This window comes from Amaranthus tricolor, chromosome 7, assembly GCF_026212465.1.
Source record: "Amaranthus tricolor cultivar Red isolate AtriRed21 chromosome 7, ASM2621246v1, whole genome shotgun sequence".
Taxonomy (NCBI): Eukaryota; Viridiplantae; Streptophyta; class Magnoliopsida; order Caryophyllales; family Amaranthaceae; genus Amaranthus; species Amaranthus tricolor.
The window spans coordinates 30,196,974-30,217,680 of NC_080053.1; the positions used below are offsets into that span (position 1 = coordinate 30,196,974).

General features: G+C 32.2%; 1 protein-coding gene across 1 annotated transcript; it reads right to left on the reverse strand.

Moving 5' to 3' along the window:
- Window positions 1-1,022: 1,022 nt before the first annotated feature.
- LOC130818682 (uncharacterized) lies at window positions 1,023-20,700 on the reverse strand. The gene is made up of 15 exons (XM_057684841.1): window positions 19,270-20,700; window positions 18,277-18,375; window positions 17,106-17,275; window positions 16,625-16,835; window positions 11,022-11,265; window positions 10,746-10,896; window positions 9,953-10,242; window positions 9,763-9,831; window positions 6,374-7,689; window positions 5,004-5,102; window positions 3,165-3,328; window positions 2,827-3,037; window positions 2,340-2,580; window positions 2,103-2,253; window positions 1,023-1,840 (listed from the first exon to the last, which is right to left on the reverse strand). Exons 1-15 carry the CDS (start codon window positions 20,543-20,545, stop codon window positions 1,535-1,537), a joined length of 4,998 nt encoding a protein of 1,665 aa, XP_057540824.1. The 5' UTR covers window positions 20,546-20,700; the 3' UTR covers window positions 1,023-1,534.
- Window positions 20,701-20,707: the final 7 nt, after the last annotated feature.

The window sequence follows — 20,707 nt, forward strand, 5'->3', positions numbered from 1 at the left end:
CTGTCCATTCTTCCCATGACCAGTCCACCTCCCATTACTCCCACTACTCCCATGATCTTCCACCTCTCCTCTCTGAAGTAACTTCCTCCTTTCAATATTATAAATATGGACAACCATCAGAGAGGGGGGGGCATCTAAAAAATAACCCTCTTAAGCATCCTTGCTCATACTCCACTTCATTAGCCTACCACCACTCCAATAATATCACCCACTGCATCTTTTTGTATTCTGTAATCACTTACTCCATATTCTCATATCCACGTTCTAACTTGAGCGTCGGAGGGGTTTTCCGGGAGATCACCCCCCTGACAAGGCTAATGTGTTGATTTGCAGGGATTCAAGTCGCTTCCTTCCACGAGTCGCTACTCTTGATAACGCTTCTGCTAAACGGTATTTCAAGTGTATCCCACTTCTTCGTTTCATCACCGAAACAATATATATATAATTTTTTTAAAAAAACTTAAGATAGATTATGTATTATGAAATATTAGCAAAAATAAATACCCTTGATTCATCTAGGACCATCATCACGCCGCACCATATTGCATACATCATAAGCTGGCGATCGAGTTTTAATATCTATAAAATAATATATATATATATATATATATATATATATATATATATATATATATATATATTTCTTATTAATATTTATAGTATTTTCGGTTTTATTTTGTTAGTCACATTTGTTTTATTTAACAATATTTAAAGCATAATTTGAATTTTAATAAATATAAATATATTTTATAAAAATATAAAAAATATATATTAAAATGAATATATTATAACGTTTATATATTAATGAAAAATTTATATTTAAATTTTTTCTCTTTGTATAAAATAGTCCAAATGTAATTAAATAATTAGTTCTATATAGTACTTATTGATCCCATCCCTTGTTTTGTTTTTTTAAAGAAGTATTACCATCTTTTTATAACGGATGAATGGAAACATAGGAGTTTTCCTCTCTAAAAGGGAAATATTGATGTCAATGATAGGCAAGCTAAAGAAATGAGGAGGATAGTTCTCAAAAAGGCACAAAATACACATCACATCATTTAAGTTCTTATTTTTTATTTTTTATTTGAGAAATTGAATCATTTATAGCATTTGGCCTATCTCTTGTTATGATAGGTGAATCGAATCTCATCCTAGTATTTAACTTAGCCTAATTAAGTTTAAACTTTTAAATTAAGAGCGTTAGAGCATTAAAATAATATTTGACCGCAAAAACGAGCGATTTATCAGCTCGAATAAGCAGTTCTCTTCACACAAAAATAAATGCTTTTGACTAAAACTACTCGAACGAACACTCTAAGTGCACTCGAATAAGTCGTCTTTTATGCTCTTACTTTTCTTCCGTTGTTGTCCCATTTTTTGCCTATAAACACTACCTTAAGTCAAATTCTTATTTAAAGATGAATTCTAACTACTAGAATAAGAAAAAAAAATCATAACTCATTAAAATCCTATCACAAGATATAATATTCTAAAAATTATACAATTATATATCTACAATATGTATTGAACATCACCTACCATCCATAAATGTAATGCTAATTTCATTAATTGATTTATCATTAAGCATACTAGAAGATGAAGATGGATGATTAATATCTCTATCAATAAAAAATCCAGGCTCATTAGGATCAGCCAATGGTATTGTACTTCCCAACATCATGACCACAAATGACATATTTGGACGTTTATCTGATGATTTTTGCACACATAAAAGACCCATGTGAATTGCTCTTTTCACTTGATAATCAATGGCTGATTCCTTCACTGATGGATCCAACAAATCCATGGATCTTTCTTCATTATAAAGTCTCCATGCCTGTAATTCAAAAAATTTGATGTACACCAAGTACATTTTTATAAATTTAATTAGGCCTGTCAAATGGATTAAGTTGAATCGGATTTATGTTTGGATTATATATAAACAAGTCAGAAACTCTTTGACCCAAACTAACCCATTTAGTTTATTAGGTCGAAAATTACAATCTTGACCTAACTTGCAATAGATCAGGTCAACCTGATTTCGACCGACTAGAATAAGAGATCACCCATTGGTGTCATTATCAAAAAATAATCCTTACATGTCCAAGAAGATTAAGGCTGTGATTAGGGTGGGTGAAATCTTTATTTTTCCTTCCACTTATTATCTCTAGCACCAAGACGCCAAAGCTGAAGACATCGGATTTAGTAGAGAAGTGTCCGTCTATAGCATACTCTGGAGCCATATAACCACTACAAGAAAAAGAAAATTATAAATTTTACTTAAATTAATTAAAATTCAATGAATTGCAAGTAGATTAAGGTTTTGAGACTCTTACTATGTTCCAACAATTCTTTTGGTATTTTCTTGATCAAATTCATTTCCTCCAAAAATCCTTGCCATTCCAAAATCTGATATCTTAGGGTTAAAATCTTGATCGAGTAAGATATTGCTAGTTTTGAGATCTCTATGTATAATCCTTAGCCTTGAATCATGGTGAAGATAAAGAAGTCCACGAGCAATTCCATTGATGATATTGAACCTCTTAGGCCAATCTATTTGACTGCTCTTAGTTCTGTCTGCAACATTATTTTTGGATAAATATTTGAATATTGTAAATGCACCGAAAAAACAAAAAGTAACACCTTAACTCATACTCTATTCATATCTTTTGGATTGTAATATTTACTCTTAAAAGCTACTATACAAAGTATCTTAAATCTAAGCACGCTTTAAAGAAAAAGGCAATAAATACGTATATAGGAGTATTAATCTTATAATTTAAAGGGAATAATGTTGATAAGATTTATAGGGAGAATACAAACCGAAAATCAACAAGTCCAAACTCATATTTGGCATGTACTCATATATCAACAATTTCTCGTCCTCATGCGTGCAACATCCAAGAAGATTTACAAGATTGCGATGTTGAAGTTTTATAATGCAAGATGCTTCGTTTCTGAATTCCTGAACTCCTTGATTCGAATCCTTCGAAAGTCTTTTTACAGCTATTTCTTGTCCATCACTCAATATACCCTACAAATTTAGTCTTTTTTTTAATTTTCTCTTATATAAGGTTTTTTTGTTTATTTTTCTAAATGCCAAAAAAATTTAAAAAATAGTAGAAAGATGTAGTGATCATAATTAGGATTAGGATGATTACCTTATAAACAAATCCAAATCCTCCTTGTCCAAGTTTGTTCCCCCATGAAAAGTTATTAGTTGCCTTATCTATTTCTTCAAAATCGAATAAAGGCAAATCTCTATCTTGTGTTTGAGAACTTGATAATTCTTGTTTTGTAGTTTTTATAAAGCCCTTACATTTTCCTATGATAATTATATCACTCAAAATGTAATGTTTTAAATAATATAAAAATTAAAATAGCTATTATTATTAGTAACATAAAAAGGTACTTATCTGTCCAAATATTTTGACACTCAATTTAATAGAAATAGTAATTAAATTGAGTTGAATGGAGAATATTTTTCATATTTATATAGAAATGTTTTGTCACTAGTCACGATACAATCGATAAAGATATCATACTCACACTTATTTATCAGGAAGACACCCTATTCACTTTCAATGATCATTGGGTTAAATTTTATTAATATTGATTAACTAATTAGAATGTTTATAGGTAGTTTATCTTGGGCATAAGGCATGCCATTGCATAATGGACAAATATGCAAATAAGCCTTTACATTTGTCACCTATTCACCACTAATGAGTAATGACAGATAAAATTTTTTATACTCGTATTTATCTACTATCCGTTCAATATGTATATATTCAAATTATATGAATATCAATTTTCTAATTTATACCATATTCAACTTAATTGAAAAGTATGTAATGTAAACAAACTAACTTATACACACCAATCCTAATCAATTTTCATAAATTTGCTCTCTCTTTGACAATATCCTTCCATTTAGTATTGATTTGACAATATTTTAAAAATCCTACCAAGTTTGACAATGTGTATATTCAAATTATAAGTATATCAATTTTATAATTTATACCATATTCAACTTAATTGAAAAGTATGTGATGTAAACAAACTAACTTATACACACCAATCCTAATCAATTTTCATAAATTTGCTCTCTCTTTTGACAATATCCTTCCATTATTATTGATTTGACAATATTTTAAAAATTCGACTAAGTTTTACTTTTGAAATCAATCCATAAAATGAATATTTTTAATTTTATCTAAGTTCCTAAATCATGAGGTCATCCTTCTATCAATGTTTGAACATGTGTAAATTCTAGAATTGATAATGATGTATTTTAATATCAAACTTTTATAATTTTTATAGAATAAAAAATTAACCAAACTAAAAGGTATATGCTGAGGGCCAAACAGTCAATACACAAACAAAATAACAATATAAAAAGAAAATAAAATAAAATTTTTTTATTTTAAAATAAGAAAATTTATAATCCAAGACAAAAATTATGTTAAATTATCATTTAAAAGAATTATAACAAATTTTAAATTTTTTAGCTTGTATAAAAAATCAAATCACACACCTTAAATTTCATTTAAATTATTTTGACCACTGAACTTTACTTAATATTGTGATATTTAAACAACTCTTATACAATAATATCTTATGATTAGTATGAGAGACCAAGTTGAAAATACAATAACACGCATATACGAATTAACTAGGGTCCTCCCTAATTTTTTAGTGAAACATTTAATCCCTTTATGAAATTTTTTAGACATGGTGGAATATTAAAAAAAATAAATTTTTAAACATGTTACAAAATAAAACTCAAATCAGAGCAATTTGCAAATAAGTGAAAAAAAAATTATTAACAAAATTTCTCTATTGTGCTATATTTTTTTTGTTGAATATTCTATTGGGATATCTTAATAATTTTTTACTTGAAATATTTATTTTACATTAATGAAAATTTTTTAGACACGGTGCAATATTAAAAAAATCTTTCTAATTCATCTGGATTAGAAAAAAAATTAGTTTCTTACCTTTTCTTTTTAACCAAAGAAAAACAAAGAATGCTCCACAAGTCAAGATTAGCACAGGGACAAGAATGCTCACTAATTTTTTCACAGTTGAATGACTACCTGCAATATAAGGATCATGATTTAAGATATCTTTGTCAAATGTCAGCATATTATTTTTGACTCAATAAAAAAGGTTACAAATTTTTACGTCACAATTTTCACTTTTTCAGAAACATTTATGTGCCTTAAAGCTCACTACTCCACCTCTTCAAAAAGCATTTACTCCCTAAATTGCTTTGTTTAATGGAAAATTTTGTATGAAACAATCTTACCTTGAGATATATTTTATATTTGGGTTAAATAGTCTAATAATAAAAACTTTTAGCATAATGGACTTTTTGTATGGACTAGACTCAAGGCAAAGTTGTCTCATACAAGAGGGGTTGTTTGTTTTATACTGTTTGTAACGGTCTTTTTACAGTTTTCAAAGCATTATTCATATTTCAATATTTGTAAAATTTTAATTTATCCATCTATTTATGTAATATTCTAAACGTAATCGATAAAATAAAAACACAAAAAGTATTTTTTGAAAGAGAAAATGGCATATATGCTATCTTTAGGGACAAACTCAAAGTCCAAAGATGAAGAGTAATACCTAAAGTATGTGTATGTCCTCAAAATATTTTTCATACTATATTTTTTGAAAAAATATTTTTTTGTAAAACAAACCCACAGTTAATATAACATTTATAAATTATGACCCTCTTTATTATTAAAGCAAGTAAAAGAAAATATAGAGAGTAAAAGCTATAAAAACACAACTTACCCAATAAAAAAGGTTAAAAAATTTATACTTCACAATTTTCAGAAGCATTTATGTGCCTTAAAGCTCACTACTCCACCTCTTAAATAAACACTTACTCCTATATTTCATATTATTGGTGATGTAACTAATGTTTGTTTTTTACATGATTTTTAAAGCATTTTATGTTTTAAAATTTTTTCATTTATGTATGTAATATTAAACTTAACCAATAAAATGAAATCTGAGAGATTATTTGTTAGAAATGCAAATGGCGGATATGGACTATATTTTTAGGGATAAATTTAAAGATGATGAGAGTATTTCTTAAAATATTTGTCTAAATATATAATACATATTTTTCAAAACAAACCCACATAATACTTTTACGACCCACAAAATTTTTTAAAAGAAAATGCAATTGCATATTATCCCACAATTATATTTTAACTTGTAAAAAAGCTTTCATTTCTACAAAATTATTATTTGTAATTTTTCAATTGTTTTGTAGTATTATAAAATTGTATGATTAAAGAAAGAAAAGAAAATTGAGAGAGTAAAAATGAGCATGAAAAACACAACTGACCCAATTCAGAAGCAGCCATCCTAACATAAAGATCTTGTCCATCATCACTATCATAATATCTTGTATCAATCAATTCACCAAACCACATAAAACACCCACTTCCACCATTTCTAACATCAGAATTTGTATAAGCACTACAAGAACAATCCTCATAACACAATTTCTCACATTCTTTTAAACTCAAACTCTTATTATAAAAAATTTTTCTTGTATCAGGCAATTTCAAACCAGAAATCCTCTTAAACCCATCACTTTTACATTCCAATTTTATCCTTCTTACACACCCATCATTCCAATAAGCTGTATTCCAAGCTATAGGATCTTTTGGCACAAACCCATCTAAACACCCACAAAGAGGATTATTATTTATGTTACATATCCCATAGGGCCCACAACGATTAAATTTTTCACAAGAATCCAATTGGGTTATTAAATATAAGATCCAATTATTAGCTTTTTTATTCCATATCCATCTTTCAATATTCCCATTTGTTCTTAATAACATCCTTGAAATTACATTATAATCAGTTAAATTATACTGATAATATACCTCATTTTCATCCATAAAAAACTCAAATGTGTATATATCATTGGGTTTTAAATTGGGTGCTCCACTAAACCTTTTACCATTCCATGGACCCGACCTGTATACAATACCATTTTCTTTCCGGGTTAGGAAAATCTGCGGATACCCAGATGGATCAAATTTATATATGTATTGCCCTTCTGATGGATCCTCATCCGTTTTCCATGAATTCATGTATCTATCCAGACCCGTTACGAAATTCCAACCCAATTTCATTGTGGGCATTAGGGTATTACCCGGATAATCAAAACTCTCCCATATGTAATCACTTGAGCCCGGACCCGGATCCGAATTACTAATTACTAGATTGCCCGTATTAAGAAGACGGGCGAATGGGTTTTTTGGTATGATTGATGAACTGACATTAGCAGACCAAATGGGTGCATTAGAAGATATGGTTGTTAAAAATAAGGAAGCATTTGAAGGGTTAATACTAAGAATTCCTGAGGTATCATTTAAAGGAATGTTTCTATTAGCTACCCAAATGATGGTATCTTGGGCAAAATTATGATACTTAATTCCTAAGTATCTTTTAGTACTAATGTTAAAGAACCCTAATTCAAATAACCCATTTGAGGAAATGATTTTTTGACCATTATCTTTGAGTGGTTGAGATGGGGTAATGGTATCTCTACCATTGATAAATGGGGTTAGAATGAAGAAGATTAAGAATGGTAATGAGAAATTGGAAATGGTGGAGATATCCATGGATCTAATCGGGTTTGCATATGTTTAAGTGTTATTTGTTGGGATTTGAGCTTAAAATAAGTGCGTCTATGAAATGATGACAGTTGGCTCTTTGGTCAGCTACCATTTTTGACCGCTAGCTTGTGATCACAATTATATTGCGACGACTTTGAAAACTAGGAACTATAATCTATTTTATATAGGCCTATCAAACAGATCAGATTGGGTTAAATTCGGGTTCAGATCATATATAAACAGGTTAGAAATCCCTTGAACCAAACGCAACTCATTTAGTTAATTGGGTCAAAAATCACAACCCTAACCTAACGTGAACAAATCACGTTGACTTGATTTCGATTTAGTTAACTCACTTAAAGTTTTTTGTTTTCATTTTGTGGTTTTAAACATCGATCACAACTAATTTTTTAGCCATAATTTTAAACTTTTTATTTTTAAGTTGATTATATTGTGTTTGTTAAGAAAAATAAGAAAATATTAAATGAATTAAATTTAGGTTAAAATTATTGATTTAACTTGAAATCAAGTCGTTTTATTAAATGAGTTATACAGGTTTATTTTAATTGGTTTTTAGCTTTTGGTAAAAGATTAAAAAAAAAAAACAAATTATTTGATATTATGATTTTTTAGTTTTCTAGTTGTTTCTTAGGGGCTTTTGGCTTTTTAGCTCGTTCTTATTTAAATGAATAACTACATGTCAAAATTTAATTGTACTAAACATTTTAAATAATTGACTTATCTAACTGATTTAAAAGTTAATGTATTCAGATAGTCAACATGTCAATTATAAAGTCCAACAATCATTTTCCAACACCCCTTTGGCTTTATTTTATGATTTTTATCATTTATCTGAATGATTGGGGAAAAATTAATTTTCTTATACGTATTAAATACTTCCACCGTTTCAAATACTTGCACAAAATACATTTTTGCGCAATCTAATGTATTTGTCGAATCGACTATATCTAGAGTTATACTCAGGGGTGAAGCAAAGATTTTGGAGGTTCTATTTATTTTTGCAATATCTTTTAAAATGAGCCCCTTCATTATATTAAAAAATTAAATTTTTTCTACTTCAAGTAAAACACCAAGATAAAATGTATTGTAATATTATATTACTTCAAATATAAACAAGGTTTACAAACAAATCACTTAAAAAGTTTTGCTCGGGACCAGGCCTGAATAGCACCAATTAATATTTGAGGCCCTTATTTCGAGGGACCTAGGCAATCGGCTACTTGGGATGCGCGGCATTGGTTATACTTAATTAAAAAAATGCGACAAGACAAATAAAACAAGATCCCATATGACTATGTTTTTTCTCAAATAATAGCCAAAAAATATAAATTATTATAGAATGATAAATAGTGTAAAAATTAGTTTGGTACAAGTAAAATAGGAGAAATACAAGAGTGAAAAAGACTCTGCTGGTTCGTGGTGCCCCAATTTTGCTTGCCAACTTGGCTCACCATAGTCACCAATGTTTCCTAATTGAGTGTTTAAATGAGATCACTATTGGCTCCTTTGAGCTCTTTTTCTTCAAATACTTTGACATTCAATGGTAGAAAGTAGAAACCACCAAATTAGTTGATGTACAATATTATTCGTGCTCATAATATTTTGGTAATAATTTACACTAAATAAGTACAACAATTGCTTTCACACTTAATCCTCAATTAATTAGATTAACCGTCTTGAAAAATTTAGGTGTCCTTTGTAAAATTTTTATTTTTCGTCTTATTTATAGTTAATATATTTATTTTATCAACAAACTTAACATATTTCTTTTTTTATTGACTTGTTTATATATATATATATATATATATATATATATATATATATATATATATATATATATATATATATATATATATATATATATATATATATATATATATATATCATAAGGGCTCAACCATTAATTTATGATTTTATTTAAGTTGGTTCTTTAATATAGTAAGTTTGGCTATATACTGATCTAACATTTTCTCCTCATCTTTGAATCAAATCCCTTTTCGAACCCTTCCCCCTCTTGCCCTGTACAAAGATTCTTGAGCTTTATCCCGAAATAAAAAATAAACTCGTATAAAAATATCACAAGCTATTCATATGAGATCTTAGATCAAACTGTTTGTATGATACTTCTTCTGTTCCATTATACTTGTTACTGATAGTTATATTTTCCATACAATATGTCATAATCGAATATGAGTATTTCAGAACGGAAGCATAAACCAGATCATATAATTATGTACAAATTTCTCTAGAGCATTAGCATTACCATTTACCTACCATCTAAAAATGTGATGCTAATTTCGTTAGTTGCACTTGCATTAGATGAAGATGGATCTTTAATTTCTCTTTCAATAAAAAAACCAGGCTCTTTAGGAATAGGTAAAGAGACTTCACTTTCCAACATTAGAACAACCAATGACATGTTGGGGCGTTTTTCAACTGATTTTTGCACACATAAAAGACCCAATTGAATTGCTCGTATCACTTCAGGAACAATTGTTGATTCTTTTACTGATTCATCAACCAAGTCCAATGACTTTTCCTCATTATAAAGTCTCCATGCCTATTATTGATTCACCAAAGAAAAGTTAGGCAATATTAAGTTAAGATAATGTTCGGTATGTTTAGCGAATGATTTTTTTATTAACTTCCTAAATATAATTGGCTTTTAGTTTGATGGTTCGTCAAATAGTTAAAAGAAATAAGTTTGCTACATGAGTTCTGTTCTAGTTGGGAATTGGGAAGCTAACATTGAAAACAAAAGCAAAGTCAATTGCATTATAAAATGGGTTTTGACTTTTTGGCTTACTAACAAAAAGTCAAAAATAAATTTAGTTCGTGAATTTTATTCTGGTTCGTAACTAGAAAGCTGACTTTAAAAACAAATCAAAGTCAATAGTTTTTATAATTGGTTTGTGACTTTTTGGCATAATATTTCTCAGCTATACAATGTTATTACGTTGTCATACAAATCAATTTTAAAAGTTAACAACTAATTGTCAAATATCAATATATATTCATAAACAAACTATCTTTGTCAAAAAAAATTAAATGTAAGATTCTTACATGTCCAAGAAGATTGAGTCCATGATTAGGATGGCTAAATTCTCTATTTTTCTGCCCACTTACTATCTCTAGCACCAAGACGCCAAAGCTAAAGACATCAGATTTTATAGAGAAGTGCCCATCAACTGCATACTCCGGAGCCATATAACCACTGCAAAGAAAATATTTAATGCTAAAAGTTATCCTACTTTTTTTTATCATACTCTTGTTTGACAGTACTCACATAGAATAAAAAATTAATATTAGAACAAAGGAAAGGTTTAAAAATGCTCTTACTATGTTCCAACAATTCTGTTAGTATTTGCTTGATGATCAATGTCATTTCCTCCAAATATCCTAGCCATTCCGAAATCTGAAATTTTAGGATTAAAGTCTTGATCAAGTAAGATATTGCTAGTTTTGAGATCTCGATGTATAATCCTTAGCCTTGAATCATGGTGAAGATATAGAAGTCCACGAGCAATTCCTTTGATGATGTTAAATCTCTTAGGCCAATCTATTTGATTGCTTTTATTTTTATCTGTGAAATAGTTGACCGAAAATGTAAAATTTATGGGAAAGGATGTTTATATTATGCAGTTATTATGCAGTTACAACAGTTACATTGCAGTTACAGCGGTTACATTGCAGTTACAGCAGTTACATGTTGTCAGTTACCATAATTGAATGGTGCTGTATTCATGTATATATAGAATATAATAAGTTGACCGAAAATGTTAAATTTATGGGAAAGGATGTTTATATTATGCAGTTATTATGCAGTTACAGCAGTTACATTGCAGTTACAGCGGTTACATTGCAGTTACAGCAGTTACATGTTGTCAGTTACCATAATTGAATGGTGCTGTATTCATGTATATATAGAATATAATACTTTGTAATAAACAAGAAAAAAAAACAGAAACTGTACTTTGATAAACCAGAAATTCAATTATTGTCAAATCTTCATGGTATCAGAGCCATAGGGTTTGGATCCGGAAAAGGCATCATCATCTACCGTTTCTTACCTTGCAAATGACCGATTTATCAGATTTATCAGAAGAGCAAACACAGCAAACCCTAATGTCAATGGAACAGATGGAACAAATGTTTCAGATGTTCCAGAAACTCAACAAAGCAAATAATCAGACTGAAAATCCAACATCACTCAAAATTTCAGAGAAACTTACATACCACAATTATACAAAATGGTGCAAGTTAATGCACGTCGCAATTGAAGGTCGGGGGCGGCTCAGCCACATCACTGCCGGACCCCCACCACCGTCAGACCCAAATTATATCCAATGGGAACAAAGAGATGCCATGGTCATAGCATGGATAATTGAAAACATAGATGGAGATATCGTAAATCAATTCCTGGACTACACAACAGCACACAGCCTATGGCAAGGGATTGAAACTCTTTTAGGATGTGGTCGGGACGAACTGCAAATTTTTGATTTGAGTTCAAAGGCAGCGACATTAAGGCAGGACAATGATACTATCAAAGGATACTACGGTAAACTCAACATACTATGGAAAGAAATTGATCGGAGAATGCCAAATCCAATGACATGCCCACAGGATATAACAGAATTCAATAAATACATCCAAAGACAGAGACTTTATCAATTCTTCACGGGGATTAACGACAACCTAGACAAAGAAAGAAGGGAAATTCTTAATAGTGAACCGTTACCAATGGTGGAGACAGCCTATGCATCAATTAGAAGGGAGATCACACGCCGGAAATTATGAACGACGTCTCATCACCGGGGACTCGTCCCTCAGAGATTGGATCGGGATTAGCCACGAGAAACAAACCTTTCCAAAGAAGCCGAGAAGAGGATGACCGGAGGAAACTCCGATGCACTCACTGTGGTGGTTCCAGGCATACAAAGGAGGGTTGCTTCAAACTTGTGGGGTACCCTGAGTGGTGGGACGATCTACAGAAAAGGAGAGCCGCCACCAAGGCACCGGCAAGCCGGACCGGCGGCAAGGCTAACCTTGGTACTGCCGATCAACCGACATCATGTCTGAAATCAGGTGAACCAGAAGGATGGAGCAAAGGGGAAGGAGAAGTGACCGTAACTACAAAACAGGAGGCCAACCATGGTGAGAAACGGGAATGGGAATAGAAAGGAACAGTAGCCGTCAAGCAAGGGAAAGGGAAAGGGAAAGGGACGCCCAACCCTAAATGTCCCACCACCCCCTTTTATAACCCTCAAACCCTAAATACTCCTCCCTCACAATCTTCCGGCCCAATTTCCATCCCCAGGCCCAATAACTCTTCTGGCCCACAAAACACCAATTCCAAAGGGCTCCTTAGTCATAACACAAATTCTCAATGGATATTTGACTGTGGGGCAACCGATACGATGACCTTCGACCCCAGTGATTTTTTATCCACCCATCCTACTAACCGAACCCATATTCGGATGGCTAATGGAGATTGTGTACCGGTTGCCCACGCTGGAGCAGTCAATATCTCTCCTTCTCTTCATCTTAAAAATTGTTTACTTATTCCCACTTTGTCTCATAAATTATTGTCAGTTAGCCAGTTAACCAAGGACTTAAATTGTACTGTGCTTTTAACTTCTGACAATTGTATTGTGCAGGATGCTCAGACGGGGACGATCATTGGGCGTGGTACTGAACGAGATGGACTCTACTATGTCGATGAGGTGATTCAAAATAGTGGTGCAATGCTTGCTCATGGATCTCCTGCTCACCAATTGAGGACTTGGCATCGTCGCTTAGGTCATCCATCCCTAAGTTATTTAAAACAACTTTTTCCTTCTCTTAATAGTTGTACTAAATCCTTAGATTGTGAAACTTGTGTACTCGCTAAGAGCCATAAACACTCTTATTCTTCTAGTAATACTCGTGCTCCCAAACCCTTTGATGTAGTGCATTCTGATGTATGGGGTCCAGCCCCACATACTACCCCTCATGGTTTTTCATATTTTGTGTTATTTATTAATGATTGCTCTCGGATGTGCTGGGTTTATTTTTTGAAACACAAATCTGAGGTTTTTTATGTCTTTGTCACATATTATAACATGATCCTCACTCAGTTCCATGTTAAACCTAAAATCCTTCGCTCAGATAATGGTGGTGAATATATCTCTCTTGCAATGAAACAATTTTTTCTTGATAATGGTCTTATTCACCAAACATCCTGCCCTGACACTCCACAACAAAATGGGGTTGCTGAACGAAAAAACCGTACTCTTCTTGAGGTAGCACGCGCTCTCATGTTTGACACTCATGTACCTGTCCAATATTGGCCTGAGGCTATTGCTACTGCCACATATCTCACCAACCGCCTACCCCACAAAATCCTTAACTTCCAGACTCCTCTTGCCACACTCAATACCTTTACTCCTGTTCCTTCTTCTCACTCCCTTCCACCTCGAATCTTCGGATGTGTTGTGTATGTCCATCTTCCATCTAGAGTCCGAACAAAGTTTGAACCACGGGCAGTCAAATGTGTGTTTCTTGGGTATGGCACTACACAAAAGGGTTACCGATGTTATGATCCCGTCCATCACAAACTTTATACCACCATGGACTGTGACTTCTTTGAACAATCTCCTTACTTCACCCAGCCTCAATCTCAGGGGGAGATTATGAATGAGGATCTCAGCTGGTTGATTCATCCCTTGGCTGACAGTCGAGCTCCCAAAGAGCAAGTAGGTACTACCACCGATATTGCCACCGAAATTGTTACTGAATCATCTCCTCAGACTACCACTCCAGTCCCTGAGCATCCGGTCGAACAAGAGGTAACACCGAGTCCTACTGCTCCTTTCATTGATATATCCACTGACCATATTGTGCCAAGTAGTAGTGTGATGCCCAGGAAATATAATCTGCCCCCTCGAAGTACAAGAGGAATGCCTCCTAAGCGGTATGATCCTGAGTATGAATCCCAGAGATCCCGATATCCTATTGGTAGACCGGGTGATGAACAACTATCACAAACAGTTGTTGCCTTCAATGCATCCCTTTATTCCAGTACTATTCCGCAAACCACTGAAGAAGCCCTCCAAGAACCAAAGTGGAAGCAAGCTATGGACGAAGAGATCATAGCTCTCCAGAAAAATGGAACGTGGGAGAAGTGTAGATTACCGGATGATAAGAAGACGGTTGGCTGCAAATGGGTTTTTTCAGTCAAGTATCATGCTGATGGAACCATTGAGCGGTATAAGGCAAGGCTTGTTGCTAAAGGGTACACACAAACTTACGGGGTAGACTACTCGGAAACATTCTCACCTGTGGCTAAAATTGATACCATTCGGGTCCTCTTCTCAGTAGCAACAAATAAAGAGTGGCCTCTGTTTCAATTTGATGTAAAAAATGCCTTCCTACATGGAGAGATTGAAGAAGAGGTATACATGAAGCCACCTCCCGGGTACACAGATAAGTTTAGCCAAGGAGAGGGGTGTCGACTTAAAAGAGCTCTATACGGCTTAAAACAATCCCCTAGAGCGTGGTTTGGGAGATTCACTACAGCAATGAAGAGATTTGGCTACAAACAAAGCAACTCAGACCATACTCTATTTCTCAGGAGGAGTGGAAACCAAATTACATGCCTCGTGATCTATGTAGATGATATGGTGATTATCGGAAACAACTCCAAGGAAATTGATCGACTCAGGAGCAAATTATTCCAAGAGTTTGAGATGAAGGATTTGGGACAACTGAAATACTTCCTTGGAATAGAAGTCCTAAGATCAAGGAAGGGGATATTCATCAATCAGAGAAAGTACATTTTAGATCTCTTAGCAGAAACAGGCATGTTAGACTGCAAGCCAGCAGATACTCCTATGGTAGCTAATCATGGTCTACAAATTGTTGAAGGGGCAGAAGTGGCAGATCAAGATCGTTATAGAAGGATGGTGGGAAAACTGATCTATTTATTCCACATGAGACCCGATATTGCCTACGCAGTAGGGATTGTGAGCAAGTTCATGCATCAACCTCAAGTGGAACATATGGCAGCAGTCTTGAGGATCCTGAGATACTTAAAGGGAACTAGTAATAAAGGAGTTTTTTACTCAAAGAATAATAATCTTGATCTTATTGGTTATACAGATGCAGATTGGGCTGGTGATCGGGACGACAGGAAGTCTACCTCGGGGTACTTCACTCTTGTAGGGGGTAATCTAGTCACTTGGAAGAGTAAGAAACAGAAGGTAGTTGCTCTGTCTAGTGCTGAAGCAGAATTCAGAGGGATAGCGAAAGGAGTTACAGAAATTCTGTGGATCAGGAAACTTCTAGGAGAGCTAGGTTTTCACCAGACACAGGCAAGTCTTCTATATTGTGATCACAAAGCAGCAATAAGCATCTCCGAAAATCCAGTCCAACATGATCGAACGAAACATGTAGAGATCGATCGACACTTTATCAAGGAGAAACTAGAAAGCAAGGTCATCCGTCTCCCTTTTATTAGATCTAAAGACCAACTAGCTGACATTCTCACAAAAGCAGTTTCATCAGAGATCTTCAATAGCACTTTATGCAAGTTAGGCATCGGTAATCCCACGACCTAACTTGAGGGGGAGTATGGGAAAGGATGTTTATATTATGCAGTTACAGCAGTTACATTGCAGTTACAGCGGTTACATTGCAGTTACAACAGTTACATTTTGTCAGTTACTATAATTGAATGGTGTTGTATTCATGTATATATAGAATATAATACTTTGTAATAAACAAGAAAAAAAAAACAGAAACTGTACTTTGATAAACCAGAAATTCAATTATTGTCAAATCTTTAAAATTTGAATCAAAAATGATTATTATATGATTTTAAGATGAAATATTTGTTAATTTTAAGAGTTTTAGATTTCTAAGTAGTAAAGTTTAAGAGAAACATGGGGGAGAATACATACCAAAAATGAACAAGTCTAAACTTGTATTTGGCATGTACTCGTAAATCAACAACTTCTCTTTCTCGTGTATGCAACATCCAAGAAGTTTTACAAGGTTGCGATGTTGAAGCTTTACGATGCAAGATGCTTCATTTTTAAATTCTTGAACTCCTTGTTTTGAACTATTTGAAAGTCTCTTTACAGCTATTTCTTGTCCATCAATTAATATACCCTAAACATAAATAATCATAACACAATTATTCTTTCAATATTTTATAAAACTTTACATTCTATATCCATATAAATTGCTATAATTTTCAAAGTACGTTGTTAGAGAAATTGCTATAATCATCATCATCATAATACCCAGTATATTCTGCTCATAGTAAACTATGATCAGGATCTAGGAAAGAAAAGAGGACAACAACTCATACCCACAAAAAAAAATACAGCTAAAGAGTCTAAAAAATATAGTTGTGCACAATGCACATTAAGATCAAACCTTGTACACTAGCCCAAATCCTCCTTCTCCTAGCTTCTTCCTTAGTGAAAAATTATCAGTAGCCCTACATATTTCTGTAAAATCAAATAATGATAAATCAAGATCTCTATCCTCTGTTCGAGTTTCTAATAAATCTTGGTTTGTAGTTGGTTCACTACTTCTCCATTTTCCTGCAAAATCATGAGAGTAAAATATTTAATTAAATAACATTAAACAATTTTCCATCTTATTCCTAAGGTTAATTAAGGATCTAAAATTTCAAAAATAAGATTAATTGATCAACAGGGCATAAAAAACAATTGTTGCTTCAATGTTATGAACAAAACGGGTAGTACTTTTACTAATAGTGAATTTTTTCAAGTGAAAGAAAAAAATTTACTTAAAGATATTATTAATTTTTTTAGAAAAATAAGACAAGAAATTAATTAATTAAGTATCAACATTTATTAGGTTAAATTTAGTAGAAATATTTGGATAGTGTAAAATCTAAATTCTATGGTAATTACTTCTTTTCATAGTATTAAGAATGTTCTTAAAAATGTTCCTAAAAATGTAATAACCAAAAGTCAAAAAAATTATGTAAAGGTTCTAATAATAATAATATTGTGTTAATAAACCAACTCAACTAAAATATTAAGTTCATTGTGAACGCCCTATGAAATATTATATTTTGTCACACTTCTCTCATACGAGAGCCTTTTGTATAGAATTGTGGATGTACGCATATCTTTCTTATACATATTACATAGTGTTAAATAGTTTACAAGTAATAATGAAAGGTAGAAGAATTGTGTTATATGTAGTTCTAGAATTATCTTTAGAAGTATCTAATATCTAGAAGTTAGTCACATGAATAAGCCTTGTAGAATTATGATTCTTCTACATAAATTGTAAGACTAGGCTAAGACAACTATAAATATGTAGTCATATAATCCATTTTAATTATCCAGAAAAAGTGAAGCATTCCCTTGCAACTCTTTCTATCCTAAACCTCTAAAACAGAAGAGCCCAAATTCCTACAAGTTAAAGTACTGACATTTCATTATATATGCCTCTAATACCTTAAGAAAAAATCAACTCAAAAAAATTGAAACTTATAGTGTCAACTATACTTTTATATAGTTCCCTTTTGCAAGTAATCCCTAAGATAGCAAAAACCATTATTTCTTACGTCCTCTTTTGCGCCAGAGTATGAAGAGACAAGCTCCAAAAGCCAAGGTCAGCACAGGGATGAGAATGCTCACTAACTTTTTTGTCTTTGAAGAACTACCTACATTATTAACAAATGATCATAAGTCAATCACCGGCAAAACTAAAATACTAGTGGATGGAACATCTTGTTTTTAACCAACAACTATTATTTTCATGTGCAGTGAACGATCTAGGGTTCGAAGTCTCAGGGAGTCAGGGGCACCAACTGATGAACAAAATTACAATAGAGTTTCGTTTGTAGAATTAACGATATTTTACCTTTACTTGCTAAAATTTCTAAATATGATATCCATGAAAGGAAATGGATCAAAATTATCAACTGATCTAATAAAAAAATGAGACAAAAGAAATATATAAGATAAAATTACTAAAATGAGGAAGTATTTATCATCAAAAGACTTTAGTATTAATTTTACACTTTTACGCTATTACCAATTGAAAAAGTCTGCTTTGAACTTTTTTTAAAAAACACCTAGGGTCACGTGACCCCGTAAGCTCCAACGTACATCTGCCAGTGTTCATGTGCTAATACTACATAAATAAGTTAATTGGTCAGAACTATAGCCTTAAAATTTCGCCTAAACGCTTAAAATTTAGCCTTAAAATTTGGTCAGAATTACAATTGAAATTTCCATTTTAGTGGTTGGAATTTTAGAATTAAGTGGTCGAAATTTTGGGACTTAGCATGAACGTTGTAAACTTTAATACATTGGTGGTTGTAATTCGTAAAAAATAAACATTAAGGTTATAATTTGCAAAAATCCTAAACTTTAATGTTGTAATTCGCAAAATTTTTAAACTTTAAGGCTATAATTTGCAAGTTATTTATACGTTTTTATTCAAATGATTAAGGTCATAGCCTAAACAGACCCGAACCTAAATTCTCTCGTAATCAATTATAAAGAGGATAATTTGGTACTAATATCTTCTTTACTAAAAAAAATGAACTTACCTAACTCTGAAGCAGCCACCCTTAGATAAAGATCTTGCCCATGATCACTATAATATCTTAAATCAATCAAATCATCAAACCACATCAAACACCCACTCCCTCCATTAGTAACATCTAATGTCGTAAAACCATTACAAGTACAATTCTCATAACATAATCTCTCACATTCTTTCAAACTCAAACTCTCATTATGATACACTTTTCTTGTATCAGGCAATTTCACCCCAGAAATTCTCTTAAACCCATCACTTTTACACTCCATTTTCATCTTCCTAACACACCCATCATTCCAATAAGCTCTTTCCCAAGCTATAAGATCTTTAGGCTTAAACCCATCTAAACACCCACAAATAGGAGAATTATTTATACTACAAATCCCATAGGGCCCACAAACATTATATGAATCACATGAATCCATTTGAAATTTCAAATATTTCTTCCAAGATTTTGTTTTTTCATTCCAAACCCATCTTTCTATGATCCCGTTTGATCTTAAAACTATTCTCATATCATCTTTTGAATCAATCAAATTCTCAACATAATACACTTCCTTTTGATTTCTAACAAATTCAAAAGTGTAAATATCATTTGGGTTTAAATTAGGGGCCCCACTAAACCTTTCCCCATTCCAAGATCCTGCTCTATAAGAAATAGCATTTTGATTGATCAAAAAATATTGTGGATACCCAGATGGATCAATTTTGTAAATATAATCCCCTTGTGATGGATCATCATCTGATTTCCATGATGACATAAATTTATTCAAACCCATTACAAAATTCCAACCTAATTTCATTGTGGGCATAAATGTATTCCCAATATCATCAAAACTCTCCCATAAATAATCTTCAAGGGTTGAATTCCAACCACCTATAATTAGATTGCCCGTTTTGAGCAAACGGGCAATCGGGTTTTTTGATCTGATAGTTACACTAATGTTATTGGACCAAATTAGTGTATTGGAAGATATGGTTGTTAAGTATAACGAACCGTTTTGAGAGTTAATACTAAGGATTCCTGATGTATCATTTAAAGGGGTATTTCTATTAGCTACCCAAATGATAGTATTTTGAGCTAAATTATGGTACTTAATTCCTAAATATCTTTTAGTACTAATGTTGAAGAACCCTAATTCAAATTTCCCATTTGGGGAAATTATTTTTTCCCCATTATCTTTGAGTGGTTGAGTTGGGGTAATGGTATCTCTACCATTGATAGATGGGGTTAGAATGAAGAACAATAAGGATGTTAAGGTAAGTTTAATGGAGAAATCCATTATTGGTAGTTGGTTAAGTATTGTAATTACTGGTTTAATCAAATTAAGTTGTTTTTTTTTTGAATAAAATCAAATTTATGCTGTTTAGTATGAAAGTAATATGAGTTTGTTCACTTTTTTGGTTTGTCATCAATTTTGACTTAATGCACATTTTCCAAATTT

What these genes read in the sequence shown, in the direction of transcription:
- LOC130818682 (XM_057684841.1), bottom strand. Translation starts at nt 20,545, where the DNA reads ATGGATTTCTCCATTAAACTTACCTTAACATCCTTATTGTTCTTCATT. An exon ending in AACAGAATTGTTGGAACATA is followed by an intron (nt 10,897 to 11,021) that starts GTAAGAGCATTT and finishes TTTTCTTTGCAG; the next exon opens with TGGTTATATGGCTCCGGAGT. An exon ending in AAAAGAATTGTTGGAACATA is followed by an intron (nt 2,254 to 2,339) that starts GTAAGAGTCTCA and finishes TTTTTCTTGTAG; the next exon opens with TGGTTATATGGCTCCAGAGT.